Source organism: Dryobates pubescens, chromosome Z (assembly GCF_014839835.1).
Source record: "Dryobates pubescens isolate bDryPub1 chromosome Z, bDryPub1.pri, whole genome shotgun sequence".
In the NCBI taxonomy this organism is placed as follows: Eukaryota; Metazoa; Chordata; class Aves; order Piciformes; family Picidae; genus Dryobates; species Dryobates pubescens.
The window spans coordinates 11,976,608-11,997,838 of record NC_071657.1 but is presented as its reverse complement, the minus strand read 5'-3'; the positions used below and the strand labels follow the sequence as shown (position 1 = coordinate 11,997,838).

The window sequence follows — 21,231 nt, the reverse complement described above, 5'->3', positions numbered from 1 at the left end:
TTTGTCTTTTTCTGTGAGTGACTTTATAGTGACACATTTGTGTCCTTGGCTTCACGGAGTTTTTGAAAGTTCATGGTGATTTTGAAGTGGTGCTATGATTATGGGTTTAATTTTACTTGTCTTTTTATACCAGACCTACTAAGAGGATTTTTTTTTCACCTGTGATGTAAGAAATGTTAAGTGCTATCTCTTGAAAATGCATTTGTTATTTATAGGTAAATCCAATTATCAGTTAGTTAATAGATCTTAAAAATAGCTATAAGAGGTGGTCATTCATATACTTGCCATCAACCCCCTCACCAAAAAAACAAACAAACAAACAAACAAACACAAAAAGTCCATTCTGATTAATTGATTAGTGGATATTCAGCTTTGTGAAAGTTATCATAGCTTTATCTTGCATGTCATAGACAACGGACAAATCAGTGCTTATTGAGCCACCCTGTAATTGCATTAGTCTGTAAACTTCTGGTGGCCTGGTTTGCTCTCTTATTAAACTGAATGAGAAGTGTTGGGGACATGCTTGGATCCTTGCACTGGTAGATTAGAGGTTTCCTTTTTTGGATGTCTGCTTTGCTGGCTTGGTTTTTTTCATTAAAAACGAGACATGATTTTGGTCTGGTGTTATTTTTTGTTCTGCCAGAAAACTGTAATGCATTAAGTCCTGCTTGTAAAAAATGCTGGTTTGTTCTAAGCTAAGTTTATTTATAGCTCACAGATCTCACGTGGTGAAGACTGCCAGCCTTAAGTAATCATAAAGAATATAAATTGAGTTCTGAAATTAGCTGTTGTATTTGTTTTTTCTAGTTATGACAACTAATTTAGCTTCCTGCCTCATTTTGGATGTGTCTTTTTTGATAAATGATGTTCAGTTTGTAGTGTACAACAACTCTGCTGCCATTCACTGAGTTGCAAAGTGTATGAAAAGAAATGCATTTTTATCCTCCTTAAAACAAGCTCTGCTTGAACAAGCAAGTTCTGGTTAACCTGTCTGTCTGTCAGAAGGAGAAACCACAAAAATTAACATGTCAACTAGTGGGTGAGTGGAGGAAAGAGAAAGGGACTACTTTTTTTTTTGTGGTTGTGTGAAAATCAGCCTGAGGTATTCCTCATCATCCTGATTTCCTAAGCTCCTGCATCAAAACCAGAGAAGCCACCTGGGTACAAGTGCTTAAGCACGTTTTGGGAGCCTGCAGCAAGCAGAAGGAATTTTGTATAGGATGTCACAGACCCATGTGGCTGCTTCAGCTGGCGGTTGCCTCAGACCCTTCCCCTGGCCTTGTGGCTGCTCCTGAAAAGGTGAGCAGCTACAATTTGTTCCAAATGTGCTCTGTGGCCAGAGTATTCTCTTCAAACAGAGCTAGGCAAACACCAAATAGTTCATACTCCAAACCTCAGGCTTTCAGCATAAAAGTGATTAGAGTTCCAGTACTCTGTTAATAATGCAAAAGAAATATTGTTATTAACTCTTTCCTGCAAACTAAACCCCTGTTTACTAACCAGTGGGTCAAGGAAGTGGCACTGAGAAGTGAATTCTTGGTCCAAAGTTGTGACTCTAGGAAGGCAGATAGTGCCAGTCTCCTTGGAGCCCTCCACAGTTACACTGTTCTCCTTTTCCACATGTAGCTGTTCAGCTACAGAACAATCAATATAAAACCCTAAGAATATTTATGCCATTGTGGGCATTTAGTTTTCGTCTGGTGAACAGAGGAAGGCTGTCATGAGAAACTTCTAATAAGCCATAGTCTGTGTTGTTCCAATGACCATCTTGCCCTCCCTGTGACTGAGTGCAGGAAGGTGGAAAGAGGATTCAAAATGGGGAAATTTTGTCTGGGTTTCTGGATAGAGAAACAGCTAAGAACGAAAACATGAGTCATGTGGTTTTCCCCCCTCAGTGGCTATCTTTTGCTTGGTGATGCTCCAAAATTAATTCACAAGATGGTAAGCCAGCCCTTCCTACCTGAGTTTGAAGCTACTCCCCAGTCACAGTTTCATGGAGATGTTTTAGCCCAGTTTACCCTGTTGCAGGAAAGAACTTCCTGCACTGGAGGGATGAGGATGTGTTGGCACAGCAGTTCACCAGCAGCTCCCAAGCAAAATGGAATGGAGACATCTCAGAGCCTTTACAGCATCTCCAGTGCAGTGTCCTATGTAGGGCATTAACACATGGGCATCTTATTAATGTGTTTGATTCCTTGCCATGAGTCAGGCATTTGACATGTTGCATATACTCATTATTTTTTCAGACATTACCCAGTTTTAGGTTGCCTCAGTTTAGTGACTGCCTTAATGAAAATAATGGGTGACTGAACCACCACATTCTTGGTAAAATGTACTGGGAGACTGGTCTCCTAAGAGGGAAAGACCCTGTGAAAAATACTGATTTAGATAATTTTGTAAAATGGAGATAATTTCATGGCATGTCATGAAGTACCTGGGTGCTTACACGTTCAGAGTGGTTTGAGGTCTTTGCATAGTTGTCTACCCATCATCCCCATAAATAGCAAAAGAAATACAGATGGGCTTTATGGATTTCTTCTTGTGCTATGCTTTTCAGATTGCATCCTTTAATAATGCAATTACACCTCTATCCCCTGTTTCTCCAGTTGCCTCTGTGGAGACTGTGACATTAATCATCCAGGAGTACAGGTTGGGAAGACACTGCAAACTGGGCAGCCTTTTCCCAGACCTAGAATTTGGCAGGAGATAGCATCTATTGGCATATGCATGAGATGAAGCTCTGGCCCCACACTGAGTTCCCACAGCTGGGGCTGCTCCCTCTCCATTTACCTCTAGCTGTACAAAGTTGCCATGAAGAGGAAGAGATGAGTTCCTTCTTCATGCAGGTGTGATCACTGCAACTCCCAGTCATGTGGCTGCTGGAGAGAGCATTTCACTGACCCTTAGGAGAGTTGGCAGGCAGTGGACATAGTCTAGCACAACATTAGCAATTGCTTTCCCAAGCCCTGCATTCTTGGACTTTTTTAAGACTAGTTTGATCATCAGCTGATTTGAGCCCAAGAGATCATTAGGGGTTGATTTATTTTGGCCATTGTTGTAGTAGGAAGAGAGAATTAAAACCAAATGTCTCAGTGCTGATGTTTGCCTACAGTGTGAGACAGCACATTGGTTCAGAGGCAGATAACTTACTTTAGAGTGTAGTTGAACACTTGAAAATGCCAAGCAGGAATACTGCTGGGCAATTGATGAGCTGTGTTTCAGTGCTTCATTCAGAGTGGGACCCATACATAGAACCTCAGCAGAGGTCAGCTTGGGCAGAGGCAAGACGAACAGGCTCAAACCACAGGAATTCTTACAAGATGCTGCATGGAAGAAATGTGGCTTTATGACCTCTTACACTGACATGTGGGCAGGTGATGAATGAAGGAAGCCAGAAATGGAAGAACAGCTTGGTACTGAAGGGAAAGCTAGAAGAAAACCAAAGACCAACACACAGAAGAGAAAACAGTCTTGATAAGCCTCATAGAATAGGAATTGTAGCTGTGTATTTATGTGGATAATCATCATTGATAGTTCTACAGTCTCCAAGAGAGAGAAGTTCCTGTTTCTTTCTCAGCAGGGATGGAGAAAGGTCTCTGCCAGACCTGCCCCATGGAGCCTCTGTGATGCACACAACTGCCTGAAAGTTTCTTTTATGTGACAGAAATGGTGGGAGGTCTCATGTCATGGACTATTGTCTCAGGGTCTGGAGCACAGATGGCAAGTCTTCTGTCAGCGGTAAATGGCTTCATTAATAAATGTAGCTTGAAAATGCAGCTTACAGCAATTTAGAGAGTGCTTGTGCCCAACACAGATATGGCAGGGCATTTGGAGGGTAGGCTTCATCAACTAGGGAGCCACCATCTCTCTTCTCTTCATCTGTTGTTTCTAGCAAGGTAGACCACTGAAACTGCATTTGCTAGATCTCACAAATGGAGATAATGAGGATTAGCTTTACAGGAAGACCTTCAGAATGAACACTGTGTGTTCATGATATGTGCTCAGGTGTGTTCACAACTGCTGTCTTTCTGGCTTCTCAAAGAGATGTAGGCAAGTCTTAGCAGGAAGGAAAATAAACTCTAAACAGTTGTCCCAGGTAGTTCTCAGGTTAGTAAACTGTTTCAAACAAAAGGACAATATTTTTATAGTATGATTTGAGGTCTGTCAATACCTAGCAGTTTGCATTTTCTGTATCTAGGGCCTCAATTCACGCTGTCTGTGTTGAATCTCTAGGGAAAAGACACTGACAAATGCTGCAAGACAATCCAATAGGATATAGACAGCAGTACTGTAAGCTCTCTGCATTCCACACTAGAGATTTACCAAGAGCTCTTCACCATCAGTTCTTAAACGAGGAGGAATAAATTTGCAAGAGCATAATTTTTTTAAATCATGTCATCAAGAAATATTGTTGTAATGTTCTTACACAATAAAAAATAGAGTCTCCCACATATTACATGAATTCATCATTTAGCACAGAAATAAAAGGTGTCTGAAGTCCTCTCTATAACAAGATTTTGGTATTATGCCTTTTTTTTCTTTTTTTTCCCCCTTTTCTTTTTTTTTTTTTAGTAATTGCTTTTTCCTTTAAAATGCACATGACATTCATCATCTCAGATACCCCTCAGATAAGGTTTATGCAGACCTGTTTGTCTTGACTTCCAGAGTGCCCAGCTAGTTATTCTGTGAACACTGAGAGCCTGCCTTGTCCTAGGACATGTTGTGTTGCTTGGAAATTTCTTCTTGTGTGGATTTTCTGCCCCAATATGGAAAAACTCCTTCAACATTCTCCTTCACCTCCTTCTCCAAAGCTTGAAAGGCAGTTCAAATATTTCCAACCCAGCATTTTTTTTAGTAAGAAAATATTATTACATCAGGAGGAGTATGCTTACAGTGGAACATGGGGTTTGTTTCAGTGCATTTGCTGTCAGCAAGCTCATTCCTGTTTTTTCCTGTTCAGTTTTATAACTTAATCTTGTGCTTCAGAAGGCAGTGGAATTCAGGGGGATCCTGTACCCCCTTTATTCATGTTATATCACAATTCCACCTGCTTAGAGAGTAACTCATTGTTTGCATTGATGAATTAATCAAAGAGTTAACTAATTTTTAATGCTGTAGGATGTGCTACTGCAATCATTTCTACATATTTTTTTTTGCACACTGCCATCAACAGAGTGAAGATTCATTTTATACCAGGTAATGTTACAAGAAAGTTATAATGACTAGGAATGTCAGTGTCTCAACACAAGCTTATTAGTGAAACACTACTGCAAAAATTTAACTAAATTGCTTCTAAATACTAGGAAATCACTGCAACTAGGAAATTCATGTTTCTTTGGTAGTTGAAAATACATTGCCTTTTTCTGATATGCCCTCAAATCATTTGAAAAGCAGCACAGTGCTCATCTTTGTATGCCTGGAGTCTTGCTGGATGGCATTGTCCTCTATTAGTGTTAGATGTGTGCCTAAGATTTAGGTGGTGACCAGCAGGCATCTTACTTGTATTTGCTTTTCCATATCTTTCTGGAGTCATAGGGAAACAATGTTATGGATTTCTGAAAGGTTTTAGAGAAATAAACCCAACCTGTGGTTTTGGAGCAGAAACAGCCTGCCTGTGCTTCTTAAGAATTATGTGGCTGTTTCTCAAAGAACAGGCTATTCTCTGAATCCTGGACTATTGTGAGGCTTAGCTCAGAAGTTGCTGCCTGTCACAGAGCACAAGGCCAGCTGACTGGTCAGCATCATCTTGCCACTATGAAGGATTCCCTTTGGACACCCAGCTCTGCTGATGCTGGGTGAAAATGAGGGGTGGGGAGTGGCTAAAGTGTTGGGGTGAGAGGGAGGAAATAAGGGAAAAGGAGTCTGGATGATCTTTTCCCTCCCATAAAGTAATTTTATTGTTGTTTGATAAACAGAGCTACCTAGTTAATAATATAATAGAATAAAATTTGGTTTATTTAGGTATTTTGTGTCAGTATTAATTCTGGAAGACATGATAGCTGGTTAGTTAAAGCAAAAGAAGCATAAAATACAAATTGAGAAATAGACATAATTTATAAGCTTGGGGCTATTTGACTTATTTTAGTGCTGATTCTTGGTTTGCAATATGCTAGTAATATTCAGTTTATATTGATAAACTTCCCTGTGCTTCTTACTGGTCTCCTTTAGGTAGAGAGCAGATAGCAGAGCTCTTTTCCTCCTAGACTGCTGGGATTTATCCTCTCTAATCTCTGTATATTTAAAGTACCATGTCTTCTAAGCTATGGCACTGCTGCATCTGCAACAACCCCATACACTCTTGGGTTATGCTTGGAGGAACTTGCTGTAAAAGTCTGCTTTATTTAACATAATCAGCAGAGGATAATTGCGACTCTGCTGATAATGTCTGACTTTATTCTGAAACCCCAGGTAAACTGCAGACAGCCTGAAAGATGTTGATCTAACTTTAGACTTTGAGGTCCCTCAGAATTCAGTAGGTTTTCTATAAACGTGGGAAAAGGTTTGACTCCACTGAAGAAATCCTCGTTCCCATAACCCTGAAATATCCTCTCTGCTTTGTGTCTGTGCAGGATACATAACTCTTCAAGGTGCCACTGGAGTTAAATTGCTCAGATTTAGGCTGAATTAATAGACATTAACAGGCATGAGTCCAACTTAGAAGACTAAGAGTTATCTAAACATTGTGTTCTGTTTTAAAACAAACGTTTTTCTGTTAGTTTTTTCAAAATTCCTAAGGATCTTTGTTTCCAGCCACCTTAGCTAAACAAATCAAAACAAATGTGCACACATTCCTTGCTACCACAGTAAGTGGCTTGTTTTAACTTGGGTGGTTGTGGTGTGGGGTTATTTGTCATGTCCTTTATGATTGCCTGACAGACAGCTTTAGCATGTAGACTGACAGGTCGTATCAAGTGTGAGCTATGTTTAATATCAGTACAGAAGAAGCTTCTTCAAATCCTGTGTTTACAGAGAAGGAAGAGCCTGCACAGGACTGTTCCCATTGAGCAGTCAATACAGGACTGCTCAGTTACCCCCTTTGTATCTATTCACACCTGATATATGGGAGCAGGAAGCAGCTGAAGGTGGCTTGCGGCAGGGCAAAGTGTCTTCCTGCGAGTGCAGCTCAGGCCATCTTGAGTTACCTCACCCTGAACACTAAGAAGCTCACCTATTTGAATACCTTTCCAGTGAGGGATTCTGACACCAGCTTTAGACTGTTAAACCTCTGAACAGCAGAGGTGAGAAGTTTGCCTGAAGTGACTACTTTGTGGCAACAGGAATCACACTGGGTGGCAGTGTCACAGATTATGGAGTGCAGTTTTCACCCACAGCAGCACCCACAACAAGTGTGTAGATAAGCTAGTGCTATTGAAATGCTCTGCAAGGGCAGAGAAAAGACAAGAGGGGACAGGAAGCATTTTTCTCTGTATATAGATTGCAAAAACCATAAGTAATTTGTCATTTCTGATTCTTTGTTTGCTGGGTAGATAAGGAGTATTAGCTATACGAGGAAAAGAAGTTAAGTGGGATGCTCCTTTCTCACTTGTTTTTCCAGCCATCATCTTGTCATGAAATGTTGCACTACCAGCTGATTGGCATTTATGGCTCCAGTCAGTGTAATTTTGACAAGGTATTTTATGTTTGCCATGCTGGGAGTAGTAACCATGCCACATGCCGCTTTCTCCCTGGATGGAGAATGCCCTCAAGACCCACTTTTCAGAGCAGACAAGTGTGAATATGCCTTTTATAAAAACCCTTACCTGATCAGCATGGGAAATGAGAAGGAAGAAGACATGTTTTAGTCTTGCAAATTAATTTCAATTCAGGCAATATTACAAGATAGCTTCCAGGTATTCTTTGAGTTGGGCTGAACACAAACTTTTGGTTTTCACCAGGGTTAAATGTTTCTCAGATGTGAATCCTACTTACATTACCCAATCCAGGTGCCAGCACAAGTAGATGTTCATGCACTACAAGTAGAAGCCAGAGGCATTTTCTTTCTGAAGAAAATGCAGACTTCCTCCATCATGAGAAGACACAATGGTGACAGCAAGCAGTGACAAGAGCTAGGCATTGGTCCCTTTCCCTGTGAAAGAAGGCAGCAGCAAGCTACTTCTCCATACCTTCCCACTGTGAATCACACAGAAAATGCAAAGCACTAGTCAAATGTGAGAGCCCATCGATGCCTAAGGTGACAATTTCCTCTTGGAAATTTGTTTCAGTGGCCATCCTTGGGTAATCCATACCGAGCCATTATTCTCCTGCTGCTACAGCAGCAGACCAGGCTGTCTGAAATACAAATATTGTGTTGGGAGTCTAATCTGGAAGGGAGAGGTTTGAGGTGTGAGCAAGCTGTCTGTGCAGACTGTCCTCAGAAACATGTTTTATTTCTGTCTCATCCCAGTTGTCTTTATAAGAATAGCAGGTCTGATTACAGTACCAGGGGAAATTAAACTGGCAGAGCCAATTTGTTCTCATAAAATAAATAGCAGTGGCCTTTGGGTTTAGGGCATGTGATTTCCATGAAAGCAGGAGGAAGAGCAGTTAAGATTTCTCACCAGATTAAATTCTTTGTAATTTCAACATGAGGAAAGATCCAAGAAAACTATTTATTTTTTGGAAGCATTTGTTGCAAGAAAGAATTCTGTGACATTGGCTTCCCTGGCTGCTATGAGCCTTCTCTGCCCATGGGGGTTGTGGAGTCTCCCTCTCTAGAGATATTCAAAACCTGCCTGGATGTGTTCCTGTGTGACCTGATATAGGTGATCCTGCTCTGGCAGCAGGGTTGGACTTGATGATCTTTCAAGGTCCCTTCCAGCCCCTACCATTCTGTGATTCTGTGAAAACTAAAAACTGGCTGGTGAGCAGGCGTGACCTGACCAGCGTCAAAGGTGGATGGGGACCAACACAGAAAACTGCCTTCCCTCTCCCTGCCTATGCTCCCTGCCATGTGGGGCCACACAGAGAAGTCAGAAAGGTTTTATCTGCAGAGAAGGCTGAAGAATGTAGCAATTCACTTAAAAAACAAACCCCACCAAACCCAACAGTGGCAGGGGTGGCATTAAAAGCCTTACCATGTCTTCTGTATTTTTATCATTTTACTCTGGTCCCTTGCACATGTTGTCCTCTAATGTTCACCAACCATACTTATTTCACTGCAGGCTTTGCAGGGTAGATTTGTAGAAAAAGTATTAAAAATTGGGAGATCCTTAAAATGTTTAGTAAACTTCAGCAGCTGCATGCTGAAGCACCAGTTTCTCTTCCAGCAGCCACTTTTTGTTTCACAGTCCCAGGCAGAGACATCTGTGGAGATAATATAGTTTGAAGATAACAAGCTAAAATGGGGACTCTGGTCCCATATGACCTTCTTTCATGTGCAGGCAACTCTGCTGTGATACAGAGGAGAGAGATAATACTTTCTCTAATGAGATGTGTGTCATGAAAAGACTATTGGTACAGAAGGAGGTAAGGGAATACTTCTGCTATTTGTTTTTAATTCTGCCGTTGTGTATCTTGAATTTAGTGGTGCTGGTCTGACAGGCTCAGAAAGTCATGCAGGGTGTTTATTTCCTGAGCAGGAAAGGGATGCACAAGAGGATTTGTTTGGTTTACCTTAAGCTTGCATACACTTGAATAGAATTAGCCCTTTGCAACAGGTTGTAACATGACCCTGTGGTTAAAGTGGTGCAGTTATTTCCACTGTGGGAAGGTCTTCAAGATGATAGGGAAGCATCAAAGGGCGCAAAGGGTTGCGCAAAGGTTTGCTCAAAGGGCTTGTGTTTATCTGACCACTATAGCTTTGTTACTGCTTCATCAGGAGATATAACACTACATATCTCTTTCTGCCACATTAAGAAAAAATAAATTTAATTGTGTCCCCTGCTTTGTTCAACCATAACCACAAGTTGCAACCCTCAGCTGAGATCTGAGATAGCTTCTCCCAGAAGCACTCAGGGAAACTAGCGTAGACTAGCATAGATGTGCCTCACATCTAATGCTTAAGTCCATATCTTGAAGAGTTACAGGGGAGAGCTTTGAATTAAAGAAGTCTCCCAAAGTCGCAATCTTTCTCACAGGACGTGATGTCACCTACATCTTTTTCTTTCACTGGTTGAGCTCTTCCTTACGTATCTCATCTGCTTCAACAGGTAGCCTCCTGGCACGGAGAGTGCAGTCTTGTGGACAGAGTCTTTCCCACTTACAGGTTTAATTCTGCACTAAAAGTGTGTATGACCTGCCATTTTTGAGAGACAAATTGGGCTGCAGATCTGAGGATCCTTATATTTGCAGCCAAAAGCAGGAGTTACCTACATCATGGTAGCTTTTTGGAAAACTAAGCTGTGATATCCAGCATCTTTGGCTTTAATGTGCATTCCTGCTGCAAATTTAGAAGATTAGAAGCCTGAAACATATAAATCATTTTGAAATGGTCCTTTTTTATTCAGGTGCTGTGACCAGCATCACTCTGTCTTTTTATAATCTTGCCCTTGATGTCTCCACAAGACAATACTTGCTGATTGTTCGGTAGATCTGTGATTCTTGCACAGACTCTCCACAGTTACTGCCTTTCAATATGGCATGATGTAGGGGGCCCAGGTCTCAGGCACTTGCTGCTTATAGTCATGAAGGAGAGGTGATTTAAAATGCAGACACGTCAAGAATCTTTGCACTTCAAAAAGTTAAGAGCAATCATTTTAAAGTATTTTTGGTCCATTGTGAGATAGACATCAGGCATTTTTGTTTGTTCCTTGATCATTCAGCCATTTCAGTTTTCTGCTCAAGCTTTTCACTTCAACCAAGAGTACTAGAAATTTTTTTTTTTTTAGAACCTTACTCTGTTAGAAGGCCCTAAGTCTTTAAGAAAAATAACAAAACCAACCAAGCAAAACCAAACACACACAAAACAAACGAAACAAAACCTCCAAACACCACTTATTTAAAGTTGATGGGAATAGTAGGTCCAAATTCCTGAGAGGAGAGCAGGTTGGTTTTTCATTTGAGGCCAGCTCTAGCGGAAGGGGGTTTAACACAGTGTATCTGCTGCCTTGGCTGCTTAGGTTCACTGCTATACTGCATGCAAGATCTTTACTACCAATAGCCCAGTTCATTCTTGCAACATACCAATATGTTAAGGAAAGCTGGTATTCCTGTTTTCCAAGTCTAATTGGTATGAGCTGGTTTCTAGTAAAACTCTTTTGGGTTTCAGTGAAAACTGAGCTTTTGCATGTCAAATGGGTAACTCCTGTGAGCCTGCCGCAAACAAGTGTCTTGAGCACCATCTCCTGCACACCTGGGCAGTGCTCCAGTTACAGCTCTGTCCTCCAGTGACCTCCAGAGCACGTAGGGCTTTGGCTGGCTGGTGGTGGGGAGAGTACATAAGATAAATATTTTGTGACCTTCTGCTCCTTCAGTGACCACAGGTGAACCAGCATTAGTTGAATTTCATACTTAATGAATAAGGAGCTGCAGAAATGGCAAATTAAATCCCTACAGTTTAATACAGAACATAATTTCTCCGTGAGGCATTTATCCCTTATCATAGTGATCTTTCTATCCTCATCATTCTTGGATGATCCAAGGGAAAAAGAAAAAGAAGAGGGAAAAAGCTAATAAGAGAGCAGTTATTACTATGTATTTTAGTATCTGCTCCTTGTCCAAGCAGTATGAGAGGTAATATATGAAAGCACACAGTATTTCCTGTCACTTTAGGCTCACCAAAGCCACTCTTGGTTTTATTTTAGGACAGGGATGGCGAGTGTAAATTATTTGTTTCCTGTGAAAACCTTATTTACATTCTGTTTTCAGAAATTCATTCACAGGTGACAAGGAGCTTGTTACCTAGCCATTTTAAAACTGCAGAGCCTTGACTTGCCTCATTTAATGTGGCTCAGGAAGGTGGTCTAGCATCAGATGAAGATGAGATACCACTGCCTTCAAAGGTCCCCATTTCAAAAATAGCATTGCTGTGCTTTTTCATTATTGCTGGTGGAGGATGGCTGTACCTTCTCTTTACTGATACTCTAGAAGTAGTCAGAAAGCAAATTAATATCTTACATAATTCTTCAGGTGTGTAAAATACACTATTCCAACACTTAAGCTACGTCATTTGTAGCAGCACATGTAAGGTGACACTAAATTCAGACTGTTTAAACTCAAAGTCAGCATGGTCAGCATAGCTCATGTTTTTTAGCTTTAACTATCAAGCCTCCAGGAAACCTAATCCAGAGGTACTCAAATGTCAGTAGCCCACAGGCAGCAGTAATGAAAAAGTACTGTGCTGTAGAAAACATTATGCTTTTTTTCCCAGCCGTCCTTCCTTCTAATTTTTATTTTTTTTTTATGTTTTTCCCTGTCTTCAGTTGTTTTCCGTGTGGCTGACACATTTCCTACAGGCTGGAGACCACTACCCTGACCTGAGTCTTCTAAAGCAGAAGGTTAGCAAAGGTGCCCTAAGCACTTCAGTTACCTTTAAGCCTCTCCTGTGGAAAGAATATAGTCAATCCTTTTTTTGTTTTGTTTTGTTTCCTAGTAGGTAAAAATTACCGCTAATTACTGCTTGGAGCTTGTGTCTTTCACAGCAATCCTTCCAGTAATTGCTCCTTTCTCGTACAAAGCCACTCCCACATTGTGTTGTTGGGTTGTGCCTTCTCCCTCAAAAGAAAAAAGACAACAACCAACTCCAAAACAGTAAACTCCTGCTTGTGCAACTTGAAAACAGATCTTTGAACGAGCCTGTTGCGAACGTGATGATTTTGAGGGGATGTCTAGAGGGGCGGGTCTTTTACAGGTTAAGTGAAGTCATGCTCTTTTTGAGTAGCGTGAACTGGCATTTTCCTTTTAAAACAGCCTCTTTGTGTGAATGGGCAGCGAGTGTGGGCTGCCTCTTCTAAAGGAAAAAAAAATAGCCCTCCCTCAGCCTCTGACATCACAATCCTTTAACGAGCTGAGGAAGGAATTTGACTTAATGAGCCCCAAAAAAGTGAAGTCTCTTGTGGAAAAAGACATTTTGGGATTTGCTTCAGGAACAGAAAGACAAAGGGTAAGCTAAGATTTCTGATCTGTAATTTCTGTCTTCCATAAAGCCTTTATCATTCAATACTGGGAGGGGTATTTAAAATACCTTTTTTTCTCTGGGATGGCTGTGGGATTTGTCGTTCTGTGGCTGCTCAATTCATTATAAACAGTAGGCAGAGCTTCTGAGATTTACAACTTTCTGCATAGGTGTAATGCAAGACGGTAGTGGTTCTAGGGAGAAAAAAAACCCTGCTTTGTGCATCCTGCACATGAGGGAGCTGGGAAAGCCACCCACGTTCAGTGTGTATACTCTTCAGGCAGCGCTTGGAAAGTCTTTTGGCTGGATTCTTTAGTTCTTTTGGAGTGGTGTGTTTCCCACTAGTGGAATATGTTATCCCTCTTGACACTGTAAAGCAAACTTCAGCTGATAAAGAGGCTTTAAGAGTGTCTTCATCTTTTAGTTGCTTAGCAGTGAAGGAAATTAAGTGCAATACTGTGAGCCAGTCACATTTAGTAGCAACAGCATTCCTGGTTTCTATGGCATTTGATGCACGCTGTGACACTTGGTTGATACTTCTGGGCATGCACCAGAATATTACATTCTTTAGCTCCTGAGAAATTAAGAAGGGTATTTTAGGATAAAGCATCTGAAAGCCAGAATGACATGATCTTTCCTACCACCCTATAACAGGTTTTATGTACACAGACTCCGTAGCTGAAGTGTTATGCGGTCACTTCAAATCAGGATTTGCTGAGTTACTGCTTGTGTGATGGGCTTGTAAACAATATTCTTTCCTGCAGAACTTAAGCTGGTTTTGTCTGCTTTTTCTCCTCCCTAAAAGCAACTTGACCTGGAATGTGCCAGACTTCTGTTTGTACAGAAATGTGAGGTGCTGCTTGGCGGTTTAATGGCCTTTTTATGGCTGTTTAGAATACCTCCAAAGAAAGCATTTCCTATCAGATAGCGAATTGTCTGAGAAATACAGATGTCAGCAACCTTTAATATAGCAGTTTATGTGGCTTTAGTGGTCTTGCCAACATGAAATGAATTAACCAACATTTATTTCTTTTTTTTTTTCTTTCTGTAATTAGGGGAAAGATTAAAAAAAAAAAAAAAAGAAAGAAAGAAAGAAAAGGAAAAAAAAAAGGTGAACCCACAACTAAGGGACTGGAGCAATTGGACTTTACAAGCAGAGCAGTTTGAGCTGAAATAGCCAGTGAAGTTAACACCATTTCCCCCTACTATTATCTTAATTCTCCACTTGCTGAAAGAGCTAGTGATGAATGCCTTAATCAAATAATATCCTAATGTAGTCCAGATGTTCTGCAGGTCATTTAATCAGTGGCTTTTCAGCAGGAAAAGAAGGAATAATGAGTCTTTGGTTGGAAAAGGGGAGGTGAGAAAGGGTGGAGGGAAGGGAAGTAGTAGGTGCTGAAAGGGAATGCCTTATTCCCCGGTATTTTTCAACTGCCTTTTTTTTCCCAAATAAGGAATTAGGAAAAAATCCTACCCAAATCTTTCAATGAAATACTCTCCTGCAGGAGACAGTGAGATGACTGTAATGCTTAGTTTGTGTTACGAGCAAAGCTTAGATGAAGTTGTGAACTGTTCACAATGCCTGACTCACATGGTAGGTCATATTTATAGCCTGGGGACAGCAATGGCATGTGGAGAATTTAGCAACATCCTCCTTTTTAAAGACTCTACACATTTAGCTTTTTACTAGCGAAACTGTTCTGTAGACCCTGCAATCTGACTTTTTTCTTTCTTTCTTTCTTTCTTTCTTTCTTTCTGTTAAACGTTACTTAATTTGCTGGCCTTTTGGTGTCATGGTGTGTCAAAGTTCCCCGATCATGTCAGATAAACTGGAGTCATTGTTTTCATTTTGTGAGGGTGTGCCTCCTTTTTCTACAGGCGCAAGTTAAATGCTCTTAGAGGAAGAACCCTGTGAATTGCCATCCACTAGAACTACAAAGTTCTGGCTCTTGTGTGAAACCTCTAGCTTGGAGCCCAAATGCTGTTATCACCATGGCACATTTCTAGAAAAAGGGGGCTGGAATGAAAGCCTTTTGCATGGTGGCTTACTGAGGGCTCTGAGTGTGTATGACACATTGGAGAGTGTGACTCAGGAGAGGTGGTGTGCAGGGCTCTTGTTAGAAGTGGCTTTGTTCCCCACTTGTATGTGTGACACAGCTGTTGGCAGACACTTTAGTTTTATTCTTTGATCGCCATTGTATTTTTACCTTCTTCTGTAATTCCAATGATTGTTAGCTAGGATTAGGCTAGATTTCCTCTTTCTTGATGTCTTTTCAGTTTTCCTTTGGTAATGTCCCAGCAATCTAGGTCTGAAGGTAACAGCCTAAAACACATTTTGGGTAAAGCTAAATATAAACTGGGACCTTTTAAAGCCACAACATGCACTACCTCTATACATAGTTCTGTAGGAGAATCTAGCTTTAAAATAAGTTCATTTCCTTGAAAAACTGGGAAGACAAAGCATAAGGTGCTCAAGCCAGCTGGTTGGGTCAGCCCTGGTGCTGTAATTCTCCCAAATCTCACAGCCTGCAGTGAAAGAAAAACATTGCCCTGCTCTTTGTGCTCCAGGCAGAGCAGGCTACCATCAGGTGAGACACGCTGCACCATGTGCAGTTTTCTAGCCATACCTATGATAAGGAGATTTTGCTGTGATGGGTCTTAACCTAATGGATGGTAACAAGTCCTTCTGATAGAGGCAAAGCATCAATATTAATTCTTAACCTTCTTCACTTCTGAAACAGAAATAGCTGTTTAGGCTTTTTTCATCTTCTTCAGCACAATTTGTTCCTTTAGCCCTCTCTGCCACATCATTCCTGTCAAACTCCAGTAGATGCTGAGCAGCCATGCCCATTAGAAGCGCAGCAAGTATTAATTAGGCTTTAAGAAGTAGTTAAATGCAGTGTGTGATCTCCAGCAGCTGGCATTTCTGAAGCAGAGAAGTGAAAAAGAAAGTGAAAAATAATCTATCTTAGGCTTTGTTTGCAGAGGTGTGTTGCTGGTTGCTTCAGGTTAAGTGTTCAGTTCCTGCAATACTGCTGTTGAACGCAAGTGGTGAAAGCGCTTCAGCTTAGAGAAAATGCCATCTAGGCCATTTATGAGAGATCTACAGAACTCTTATCAGCAACTAAAAGAATATGTATCATTTGAATAACTTAATTTAATACCAATGCATCTCAGAAAGCTTACTTGTGTGCTTCTGGCAGGTTTACCTCTGTTCCTCCAATGAATTAGATTAGTTTTCCTAGCAGCCCTAAGATCTGCTGCAAGAACAAGTGAACTGTGTGGTCTTTTGTCATCATTTGCTGCCTTCCTCCTGCCCCTGCCTAGCCCAAATTCTTTTGTCAGAAGGTCTCTTTCTCTTGGACCAAAATGATTAATATGCTGGTATTTTTCTCTATCTTTCATTTAGAGAGGAGCCTTGTAGCTTCATTCTTTAGATGGAAGAGGAACCCCCCCATGCACAACTGAAAACACTAAGGAATTTTGGAAATCCCCTTGTCTCATTGTTTTTTTCATGCGAGTGACCGTAAAGGTCACCCTTTCCTTGTGCTGACATTATCTAGATGGGTTAGAGAGTATTAAAAGCAAGGCTTAGTTTGGCGTCCTTTCCCCTCCCCCCTGGGATTAGATCATGCTTTACCAGAGCAATTGTTCCATCCTTGACATGTGTTGGGCAGATATCAACTGCAGCATTTTGTGAGGCAGTAAGTTTTTGTGTATACATTCAAAAGCTGGTTTCTGTTGAACTCAGTATCTGTATTTGAGACACTGTTAAGTTGAACATCTTTCTGTCATTCAGTTGGGATTTCTCCATTTCCATTTAACATCAAAACAAGGGCTAAATGTGAGAGAGTGCTGCTGACAGAGCCAGGAGCTCTCACTTCAGATCCACCAGCACGTGCTGTGGGGAGCCTTTACCACTGGTCTCTGCAAATGCAATGGTCCATGGTACAGGAGCTCATTTGTGACCTTCAGCTATGAAGAAGAAATTGTTCTTCTGTTCCCTAAGGATTATATAATATTTTGTATTCCCTGTCAGGTAGTGGATGAATTCCTAATCATTTGAAGTTCCTCGTGTGTAATTTGGATGTGGTGTTCTTTATTTCCTCCAGCAAACTGTTGCACTTCCTTGGGTAGCACTGGAGACTGCTTCAGGAAATTGTATTTACCGTTTTAAGTGACTTGGCACCACATTCTCTGTAAAACAAATATCCCAGCTGTTGGAAGCATTTAATTCTTGTTTCAGTAAAGACGGATTTTAGAGGCAAGCCACACAAAAGTAAACCTTAGGAAAAAAATGTGTACAAAGGTAAAAAGTACTAACCATCTGTGGTGGTGTGGTTGATTAATATGCTAATATGTTTGTGCTGACCTTGAATCTAGTGCTGTCTCTCTGCAGCATTGGTTTATTTCCCATGCCCTCACACAGGGTGTACTGTCCTGGTCATTCTGTCCTAGGGAGCTGAGTGAAGCAATCAATTTGGAAATGAAAGGAGCATTGAACTGATGAGAGTGATGAGAAGGAACACATTTTTCTGGATGAAATGCCTTCTTATGCATGCATTTACTGCTCTAATTCAGTTGCACTTTCAGGCTGACCTACATTACAAGGAGCCAGCAGTGCAGAGAACAAGAGAATGGTCTTTTGAATGCAGGTTCTTGTACCTGAAATCACATTATCACCAATTTACTGATCTCTTGGGTACTAGGAGTTCACAGTTCTTACCACGTGTCTGAAATGATATTCCAAAGCTCTTCAAAGCTTCCTTTTACCTAGATGCTGATAGAAAATGGGGGATGGGGAGATGGCAGTACCAAATGGTGCTGAGGTTTTTGAATGAAAGTTTAGCCACTGCTTCCTAAAATTACAGATGTATTGGTTACTGCAGGACTGAAGAATTTGCCCAGCCCCAGACACTGTAGTGTACATCACTTGGATCACTTTCCCTTGTGTCAGATGTGCAACCATTGTATTCTAATAACCTCTGTGATGTGCTGTGTTGTTCTTCTTTCTTTCTTTCCTCCCTTCCTCCCTTCCTCCCTTCCTCCCTTCCTCCCTTCCTCCCTTCCTCCCTTCCTCCCTTCCTCCCTTCCTCCCTTCCTCCCTTCCTCCCTTCCTCCCTTCCTCCCTTCCTCCCTTCCTCCCTTCCTCCCTTCCTCCCTTCCTTCTTTCCTTCTTTCCTTCTTTCCTTCTTTCCTTCTTTCCTTCTTTCCTTCTTTCCTTCTTTCCTTCTTTCCTTCTTTCCTTCTTTCCTTCTTTCCTTCTTTCCTTCTTTCCTTCTTCTTTCTTAAGTTAGCAGCCTTTTGTCTTTAAATATTAATTTCTGTATAAAGCACTTCATTCCTGCAGGTGCTTTGTGCAACTGCAGTTCTTTGCAGGAATTGAAATATTTCATAGCAAGTAGTTAGCATGTTGTGGTGGGTATTTTGGGGTGGGGGGGTGTTTTTCCCACAGGAGCTGCACAAGAATTAAATTTAAAGAAGGAAGATAACTGTTTTTCTTGCCCCTGTAGCAATATTTGAAATGCAGTCATTTGGACTGCAAATTCTTCACAGAAGGACCAGATCTTTAGGGCATAAGAGAAAATAACTGGCACAAAGAATCCATTGCTTCATATCTGTAGAAAACTGCTCTCAATTCACATACCTTGGAGTTAGATTTGCATACCTGGGAAGTAGAAAGGTTTATTCCAAAAATGGATTCTGGATTGCTGAGGAAAAACTTAACTGTTTGCCACTGAGGGCACAGAAAATATTTGAGCTATAAAGACACATTTGGAAAAATACAGTATCATTCATTATGTGCTCATCATTAACATAACTCTACCATATTTTTGAGCCATTTTTCTCCATCCTTAATTTATTATAGCAGCAAGAGGAGATTGGACTTTGATTTGATAGGAGCTTTATTGTATGTCACAAAGGGAAGCTGAAGAATATTGTAAAGCCTTTCACATGCTTTCTGAGCACATGTAATCACAACTCCTCTAAAACAGACCAAAGGAAAAAAAAAGACCTACAGAAAACCACACATAAAATGTCACACAGCAGGCTCTCCCAAGCAGCCATTTGTCTGGTCAGTGAGTATATCCCCATGTCCCTTATTAGTATCTTTATTCCAGAAGAAACTCTCACTGCCTCTTATGGGGAGGTTGTATGGAGTAGCGTTAATTTTATACTGTATTCTTGTGATTTCTGAAGTGGTTAGAAGGAGATAAACCAGCTTTTTGTAAGGGAAATTTGTCCATTGTACTGTTTGACTACCTCAGACAAGTCACTAACGATCATAGAGAGCGGCTTGCAGCAAATGTCAGTTGTGACACTCAGTGCTGACACATTTCAGTCACTGGAAATGGTTTCCATCTGTGCATGCATGACGCTGTGTGCTGCACTGTGAGAGGAACAGGCAAGGTTTTGCCTTTTGTGTGCATATGAATGGATTATGAATGAAACTATTCAAGGTACTGCCAGCATGTGCCTGATGTCTTAAATTCAACAACGTTGGGCAGCCTGGATTTGGGGATTTACTTATTTATTTTCTCTCTCTCCTGGTACTTGAATTCTACCCATTTCCATTAAATGAAAAATTGTAAGTTTTGTTGATAACACTTTCAAAAGTATTTTTTTAAAACCTGTAGGAGTTAATATAAAAATACTGTCTTGAAAAACAGAACCTTTACACACAGGAGCAAGAAGACAACACTTTGGTTTGGGGCTTTTTTTGCTGGGAGTTTTTGGTTGGTTGGGTTTTTTGTTTTGTTTGGTTTGGGATGGTTGGGTGTGGGGTCTTTGGGGGGGGTTAGGGTTTTTGCTGTTGGGTTTTTTTTGGGCAGGTTGTTTGGTTGTTTTGAGGGTTTTTGTTGTTGGTTTAGTTGCTGGTTGGTTTGTTGGTTAGTTTGTAAGGAAAACACATGGTTCTGGAAACAGGACACTGTTCTCACCATTGTTGAACTTCATGAGGTTCTTCTCTGCCCAACTCTCCAGCCTGTCCATTTCTTGCTGAATGACAGCACAGCCTTCTGGTGTGTCAGCCACTCCTCACAGTTTTCTATCATCAGCAAATCTGCTGAGGGTACACTCTGTCACTTTACTCAGGGCATCACTGAATATGATAAACAAAAGTGGACCCAGTACTGACCCCTGGGGAACATCAGTAGCTACAGGCCTCCCAGCTAGACTGTGCCACTGATCACAATACTCTGAGCTCTGTTACTCAGCCAGTTCTCAATCCAACTCATTGTCCAGTTTTCTAACCCACACCCCCGATCATACCTCCCTGGATGTTATGGGAGGCAGTATCAGATACCTTGCTGACATCCAGGCAGACAGCATTGCTGCTCTTCCTGGGATGTACCCTCTGTGACTATCCAGCTAGTTACACCATCATAGAGGGCTATAAGATTGATTGAGCATGATTTCCCCATGGTGAAGCCACACTGACCAACCCTGTTAGCTGTCTTTTCCTCCACATGCTCAGACGTGACATTGAGAATGAGCTGTTCTATCACTTTCCCAGGGATGGAGGTGTGGCTGACTTGCCTATAATTTCCTGGATCCTTCTTCTTGCCCTTTTTGAAGACTGGAGTGACACTGGCTTTCCTACAGTCCTCAGACACCTCCCCTGTTCTACATGACTTTTCAGATATGAAGGAGAGTGGCTTAGCAGCAACATCTGCCAGCTCTCTCAGCACTTCTGGGTGTATCCCATTGTGGCCCATGGGTTTGTGGGTGTACAGCTCACCTAACTGATCTTTAACTGAACCTTTCTCAACCAAGTGAAAGTCTTCTTTTCTCCAGATTTTCTGTTTTAACCTTTGGGTTTCCTGAGGGCCAGCCTTAGCAGTAAAGACTAAAGCAAAGGTGGTATTCAGTATTTCTGCCTTCTTCATAACCTCCGTTACCAGAGTGCCCACCTCCGGCAGCAGCAGCAGGCCCACATTTTTTCCACATCTTCTCTAGACTTCCTTTTGCTACTGGTGGATTTAAGAAAGCCTTTCTTCTTGTCTTTGACATCCCTTATCAGCTTAATTCCAAGAGAGCCTTACTTGTTGCATCCCTGCATGCTCTGACAGTATTCCTGTATTCATCCCACATAGGCCCATCCCTTTTTTCACATCTTGTAAACTTCTGTCTTCCATTTGAGTCTTTCCAAAAGCTTCCTGATCATCCATGCAGGTCTC

The 21,231-nt window shown here is 41.3% G+C and overlaps 1 protein-coding gene across 11 annotated transcripts in view; it reads left to right on the top strand.

Moving 5' to 3' along the window:
• The window catches only part of PALM2AKAP2 (PALM2 and AKAP2 fusion), a 298,140-nt gene that overhangs the window by 246,189 nt on the left and 30,720 nt on the right, over positions 1-21,231 (top strand). The window contains exon 2 of one of the 11 annotated variants that reach the window (XM_054177881.1): positions 12,360-12,434. The exons of 9 other annotated variants lie outside the window; for them this stretch is intronic. In XM_054177881.1, the coding sequence (XP_054033856.1) occupies positions 12,360-12,434 (75 nt within the window). Of the gene's footprint in view, positions 1-12,359; positions 12,435-12,945; positions 13,040-21,231 lie in introns of those variants that run through there. One more of the 11 variants, XM_054177882.1, reaches the window with a different exon arrangement.